A 7,530-nucleotide genomic window follows, 5' to 3' on the forward strand; every position below is an offset into this window, starting at 1 on the left:
TTATTGAATATTCTAAAAGTACCATAAATGCGTACTCCATTTTTTCACACGGATTGTGGATCACATCATAAATTTAATTAGTAAGATTCACAGTTATGTGAGAGGGGAGAGTACGCATTTATGATATTTTGGGAGTACTCAATAATTACCCATAAATATGATGGTTGGGGTTAACAACATAATAAATGAATGTCAAATTTTGGTTGAATTCAATTGAGTACAACACCTAAGAGAGCCATCTAAATTTTGCCCAATATATAAGCCCAAGATTATCGGTCCAGTAGCCACAAGATGTATTTTGATTGTAAGAAAGTTGAGATACAAGAAAGTTGAGGGAGAAAATTTTGATGGGAAGTTATTCTACAGTGTGTAAGGCGAGTGCTTTGCTAGAGATGCAATCAGGTGAGGAAACAGATAAGGAAAAATAAAAGGGAAAATATATTTAACAGGGTGTTTACATACTGAAAAATTATACTGAAAACTCATGTTTTTAGTGTAATAAAGTCACCTTTTTAGTGTATTTTTGGCATTATGTATTTGCACACACTGTGCAATAAACACTACCCAAAATTAAAAAAGCTATCAAGTCAGTCTAAGCTTTTTTTATCAGTCATCTCATCAATTAGCTCCTCAAGCACTTACTCCCTTTATTCTAATATGGCAATGGTAATCACCTGCGTCTTTCTTTCTTTATTTATTTAAAAAATTTATGCAGAAGAGGATTTTTATAATAAATACTTCATCAACTATAAAATTTAAGTTTTCAACATGCATGTAAGTAATTGATTAACAAACTCCATAAAATGAATCATCAAAATCAGGCAATTCCAAAAACTAATGCTTGCATTAATTGGTGGGCTTACAATTCATTAAAGATTAGCCACTCTAAAAGGATATCATGGTGCAACAGTAAGGTTTTATTCTTACTACATTCATTTCTGCGGCAAATTATTTGCTGTTTTTTTCTTTTTCTTTTTTGTCTATTCCTAAAAGTTAACATCTAGGGGTTTAGATCTTTGCAGGGCCTTGGTTTTTAGCTCTGCTGGGTAGGCAGCACGTAGCCACCACAGTCATAAGCTCAAAATCAGTGAGATAGGCATGGAACAATAGGATTGCAGGGTGACAAGGTTGATCCATGAACATTGTTGCAGCGAGAAATAGTCTGCTTCCCTGGAATAGCCGATTTTATATCAATATTATTCAACACAATGTTGGTGCAACCAATGTGATCACTGCAAACTAGATCAACGGCTATCTCATCAACCGAAGTTCCGTACACATTTCTGAATGCCACGTTGCTAATCTCCACTGCTGACTGCATTCAATATAATCATTTGAATCACCATTACATTGATTTAAACAAAGAATAATTAACAATTTAATTTTTATAATTATTTTGTACCTGTGCATTGGCATTCAGAGAATTAGGGTTGTAGTTTTGGTCAATAATGATAGGGTTTTGAGAATTTATAATTTGGATATTCTCATAAGAGATCTTCCTAGCATACCCTTTTCCACCCTACAATAGTAAACAACAACAAAAACAAAAAAAACCTTCATTAATCACAGGGGCGTAGCCAGAAATTTTTGGTTGGGGGGGCCGAGGTAATATTATCATATTGATTTGCAATTCAAGAAAAATACAAAGTATGACATATATACATATATACATGTCTTCCTGTGTTAGTTTTAGAAAAAAACATTATATCTAACCAAAATTAGACTACATTTACAAGAAATAGTATTTATAAAAATTAAATATAACAAAGTCACTATAAGCAACCATAAAATAAATAGCAGTTAAATTCAACCAAATTAGACTATATGGTCAAAAATAAATTCAAAATCAATTTCATTCATCCCAACTAAATTCAAAATCAATTTCATTCCTACTAATAGTCTAATACTATACCCTCATAGTCTCTCTACTCTCTCATAGTTTCTCTACTCTCTAATGATAATTCCTACACTAGTACAACATATGTCTTTGAATAGCTATGGGATATGGCCTCACACAAGAAAAAAAATGTGGTATATGGCTGACATGTCTGAGAGAAGTAAAGGAAAAGTCAAAAAGATAAAAAGTAGGAATTTGGAGTGGGGCATTTTTATGGCTACGTATTGGAGGAGGGGCCAAGTTTTTCTCATAGGGGGGCCAGCTCTTAAATGAAAAACTGTGAGACCATTTTTTTCCTACTATTATAGAGGTTTCAAAAAATTCTGGGGGGGCCATGGCCCCCCCAAAGCATAACGTGGCTCCGCCCCTGATTAATCACATTAAAAATTTGGTAGTATATGATTGATAATAAGGTTTTCATTTCCTTACCTGCCATGTCTTGATTCTTGCTGCATTTTGGGTTCCTTTAAAAGTGCAATTCCTCACATGTACTTCTTCTACAGTGTCAAAAGCTTCATTTTTTCCAAGGCTGCCAATGCTGCATACAATGACAAACAGAGAAAGAGAAACCAGTATTTGATCAGAAAGAAAGTTCATCTTGCCATGGAAAAACAGTAGGAATCTGAAGTTGAATGTTCTATGGCTAATTGATTTTTGTCTCTTCTTTATAAGCATGAAAGAAAATGGGAAACCAAACACACCTAATACCATGGCCTGGTCCACATGCAACACCAGAGATGGTAATATTTGATGACCCACCGTTGATAGCAATACAATCATCACCTAATGGGACAGAAGCAAATGCCAATCAGCTAAATTTTGCACCCCCATTGAGATCAACTTAATTTAATGAAAAATTCATTAAAAGATTTTTTGAAATGATTTAATTTACCAGTTTCCATCACAGTGTTTAGGACTTCGATATTGCTTGAGGTAGAAATGTCAATACCATCGGTGTTTGGGCTATCTTCAGGTGCAGAAATACGAAGATTATTGATTTTAACTCCCTTGCAGCCACTTATGCTTATGTGATTTTTTTGACTATTAAGATGCCTCAAATTGCTTAGCTGAAGGCCACTGCAGTTGTGAAAGTGAAGAGCCTGCAACATCATCAAACGGTTTGCAATTTTGATTTTGGGTCAGAATGCCTTGCAAATTGAGACTTTTTAAAATCCCAATCATGTTAATGACTTGTATAGAAAGAAAGACAAAGAATTTAGCTCTAATTCCTTTTATGCTACATATTTCATGACTACAAAATTTGCCTTTAGGCTCACTATTTCCTATTTAGTTTTAGCATAACACAATATTTTCTCAGATTTGGGAAAGAGTCAACTTACAGTGGGTCGATCATCACAATGCTCCTGAAAACAAAAACAGGGTTTGAAACCCAGTGTTAGATTGATGAGTAAAAACTTACAGAATAAAAGGAAAATTGATTAAAATCAATCTAAATATATAGATGAAATGTTATTAATTTAATTTGGACCTTGTCACTGCAAGCATTCCACCAAACACTTCCTTGGCCATCAATTTGTCCACCCCCGTTTATAGCAAGACCATCTACAGTTTCAAAATGAATCCACTTCTCATTGTCAGTCCATGTTTTTAGGTTTGCTGATGCTGCAATAGTCCCACCAACCTGAAAAATAATAGGAACAATAACCAATATGCTTATTATGACATAAAGAATTTGAAGTTTGATTAGCATTTTTTCTAATACTTTTTTTTTTTGAAAGATAATAATAATATTCTTCTTATTTTTTTTCCCCTTTTTGTCCCCTTTATATTCCCTTAACTTCATTTTCCTTTATAGGTTTTGACTTAAAAAAAAAAAAAAAAAACAGATTTTGACTTTTGAACCTTGCAAGACATTGAGAAAATATGTAACATTTTCTTTATTATTCTAATGAATTATTTTGAGAGAATTATTTTAATGAATTTGTATACATAAAAAAAAATAGTATATTGATTATAAGTATAATAAAAAGAGTAATATATCAACTAGAAGTAAATAAAATGAGTTAACTAAACATTAGAAAAACAAAAATTAAATCATATTTTTTATTAGAAATAAACTTTGAAAAAAAAATGATATTTTTTTAATCAGAATTTTTAATATATATTAGAAAAAAAAAATCAAATTTTATAATTGGCTTTCCCTTCTGTTTTTCCCCCAATAAACCATAAATAATTAATTTGAGTTCATCGTTAAAAAATAAATTGAAAACTCATGTAAAATTGATAATACCTGCACAAGAACTTTGGTGGCCTTGCAAGGACCTTTGAACTGGACGGGATTCAGCAGGAATATCTTTCCTTTTGGTATAATGAGGCTTGTGATGCCATTTGTGTTACACACAGCCTCCCAAGCTTTTGCAAAAGCCTATCAGTTGCCACAAATTCGTTTAGTAATATGTCATTTCTATTAGAAGAAATTTTTTCTAATATTAGTTAATAAAAAAATCTATAAACAGAATTCGTTGTCATAAAAAAAGATATCCTTTCCTTTTAAATATTAATTTATAGAGTTATAACTATTGGCAAAAATCAAATTTGTTGCCAAACTTTGTTTTTAACTAATTAAATAGATGAGAGGTAGAAAAATGAGAGTAAAATAGTGTTGATTATCATTAATCAAACTTATAGTAGGATTCGCTATTCATGCAATAAGAGAGTGTAATATTATTGTACTTTATGAATACCCAATAATTTACTTCAAGTGAAAGAGGAACTATAAAAAAGACAAGGGAAAATATTCACACAAAACAAGAACAAACAAAAAAAGTGATAAAAATGGTACTTTGATTAAAAAGGGATGGGATGAAAAATCATACTCGCGTATCATCAGTTTTGCCATTTCCAACAGCACCATAAGAAATAACGTTAAAAACTTTGCCAAGATCATTACATAAGCATGGTGAAGCAATCATCATGAAGATAAGAAACAAAGTGAGGATTGCAGCTTTCATCTTTAAAAACTAAGACACAACAATTATAATGGAGTTGAAGAGAGAAAGAGAGGAAGTAAAATTGATAGAAATTGTAGTAAGTGGAGGTATGAGAAAAGGAGGAGAAAGAGAAGTATAAATATATAGTGTGGTAGCCATGTACCACTAATGGAAATAAGTCATGCAATGGCCAAATGAATGGAATTTTTGTATTTTTTTGGGCAAGAAATCATTTACAGTTATTATTCACATCCCTTGAAATCTCATATTCATTATTAGCATGTATAGATCCTGAATTTTCCATTAAGATTCCTATTTTACTCTTTGTTCATGTTTATGGAAATAAGGTATTCTGATGTAATTACCTTTTGTTGTTCACAAACAGTTGGATATATTTATTCCAAACCGATCAGCAATTGATTTTGATTACGCACACTAGTCTTGCATTTCATTCTTTTGTGGTATAAAAGTTTATGGACTTGGTAATATCTAAAAGTTATCTTAATTTAATTTACATGATACAATACTTCACACTCCTTTGGTATGCTTAAATAAGTTTATTTTTGGGGTCTATGATTCTAGTCTTGCAATTGATTCTTTTGTGGTACAGAAATTTATGGGCTTAGATATTAAGTCATCTTAATTTAATTTTATATGATACATAAACAGCCACCAAGGGCTATTTCATCATACACCTTTTGAATGCTCATGTAATATCAGTCTGAATTGTATGCTTCTTTTGTTTGGTTATGCAGACTTCTGAGAGGACATTAGATGCCCCTGACCTTGTGGACAATTACTACTTAAATTTACTGGATTGGGGAAGCTGCAATGTTCTTGCAATTGCTCTTGGAAATACAGTTTATCTTTGGGATGCTTATAATGGTTCTACTTCAGAACTTGTTACTGTTGATAATGAAGATGGCCCTATTACAAGTGTTAGCTGGGCTCCTGATGGCCAGCACATTGCCATTGGCTTGAACAACTCTGAAGTACAGTTGTGGGATTCTGTCAAAATAGTAAAAGGATTGACAGAGATAAGAGCAAAGAAAAGAAGATAAAAGAGAAGAAGAAATCAACAAATGACAAACCTGAGAGCAAAACAACAGAATCAACTAAGAGTAACAAATAGTGTAAACGACAAGTAGCTTAGTTTTGTGTGTAAGTGTTAAGCGTGTATTTGGCATGTGTGATAGTTGGTTGGTTAGTTTGTTATTATTGGAGGGAAAGTTAGTTAGTTTTTCTTCTCCTTCGTTTCTTTATATATATATTAGTGTAGAAGCTTGTACAGAAATCAAACAATACAATTCTTTCTTCTAGAATTTTCTCTGTTTTCCAATACGGTATTAGAGCAATTTTCTGCTTCTGCTTAGATTTTTCCTCTCTTCTCTTTGATGAGAATTCCTTTTTCCCTCTTTCAAAGGCTAGGTTTTCTTCTTTGAAGCTTCATCAATGGCTTCCTCTAATCAAACATCTGCTAGTATCACCATTGATGAGTCACATCCATTTTTCCTTCACCACGCTGAGAGTCCTAGTGCAATCCTCGTGTCTCAACCACTCATTGGAGGAGAAAATTATCCTACATGGGCACGATCAATGAAAAGAGCTCTTAGTATCAAGAATAAGTTTTGGTTGATTGATGGCTTTGCTTCTCTAACTTCAGCAATGGAGAAAATTCCTCTTGTTAGGACATATGTGATTTACTTGTTAGGAACATATGTCATTATTTTATGTAATTGGCTAATCCTTTGACAAAACGCATTTTACTTGTATTTGGGTAGATTTAAGATGTGTTTAATACTTCAAGAAAATGTGTTTCAAGATCAAGTATTGAAACCATGTAAGTCTGTCTAAGAAACAAGCTGAAAAGTGCCTGTCATTAAATCTCGACAGCTAGCCATCTATCGAGCTTAAAGAGCTGTTCAGCCCTGTGGCTCGATAGCAGCTTGACAGATAGAGTATCTGTTGAGGTTTATGAAAAACAAATTTCAGTTCTGTTTTGACTCCAATCTGTGATTATGTGTTTGGACTTTCTTTTTTCACAACCTTAGACATATAAAATGATTATTTTAAGGGCCGTCAAAGTGTTCACAAGTTGCACAAGTGTTGAGCAAAGTTTTTTCAAAAAAATTGTGACCAGAGACAGAATTTTCCCTAGTTCATCGCTCTTGTGAAGAAGTTACTGTGTTTGTACACCGTAGGGTTTTATGACCAAGAATCTTCTAGATTTTCATTGTTGGGATGAACTGAAGAACTTTGCAACCAACAATCTTCTCTAGTTGGTGATTGAAGTCGCATACTAGGATCCACGTAATTGGTTAGTCACGTATTGGGAGCCGTGCATCAAAAGGAGAAATTGTAACTACAGAACAAGTCCAATTGGATATTGGGGTAAGGGTTCAACTGTAGGTTGGTATAAGGTACTGGGATTCCTTTACTTGTAACCGCTTGCTGTGATAATAGTGGAATTTTGGAAGTAGTGACCTTAAAATCACTCGATGAGTTTTTGCCGTGTTGGTTTTCCCTATTCGTAAACAAATCACCGTGTTAATTTATTTTCCGCTACATATTTAGTTTATTGGTGATTTGTTTGTGCTACTACGCGTTTGCATGTTAATTTGATTAATTAATAAATTTGGCTAATTAATCAATTAATTCATCACAAGGGGTCAATTCATTTTT

The 7,530-nt window shown here is 32.8% G+C and overlaps 1 protein-coding gene across 1 annotated transcript; it reads right to left on the bottom strand.

Annotated features, from left to right (window-relative positions):
- Window positions 1-1,084: 1,084 nt before the first annotated feature.
- LOC126700891 (probable polygalacturonase At3g15720) lies at window positions 1,085-4,869 on the bottom strand. The gene is made up of 9 exons (XM_050399059.1): window positions 4,735-4,869; window positions 4,149-4,283; window positions 3,387-3,539; window positions 3,238-3,261; window positions 2,790-2,997; window positions 2,599-2,680; window positions 2,327-2,435; window positions 1,403-1,519; window positions 1,085-1,315 (listed from the first exon to the last, which is right to left on the bottom strand). Exons 1-9 carry the CDS (start codon window positions 4,867-4,869, stop codon window positions 1,085-1,087), a joined length of 1,194 nt encoding a protein of 397 aa, XP_050255016.1.
- Window positions 4,870-7,530: the final 2,661 nt, after the last annotated feature.

The sequence above is a fragment of the Quercus robur genome, chromosome 9 (genome assembly GCF_932294415.1).
Source record: "Quercus robur chromosome 9, dhQueRobu3.1, whole genome shotgun sequence".
NCBI classification, from domain to species: Eukaryota; Viridiplantae; Streptophyta; class Magnoliopsida; order Fagales; family Fagaceae; genus Quercus; species Quercus robur.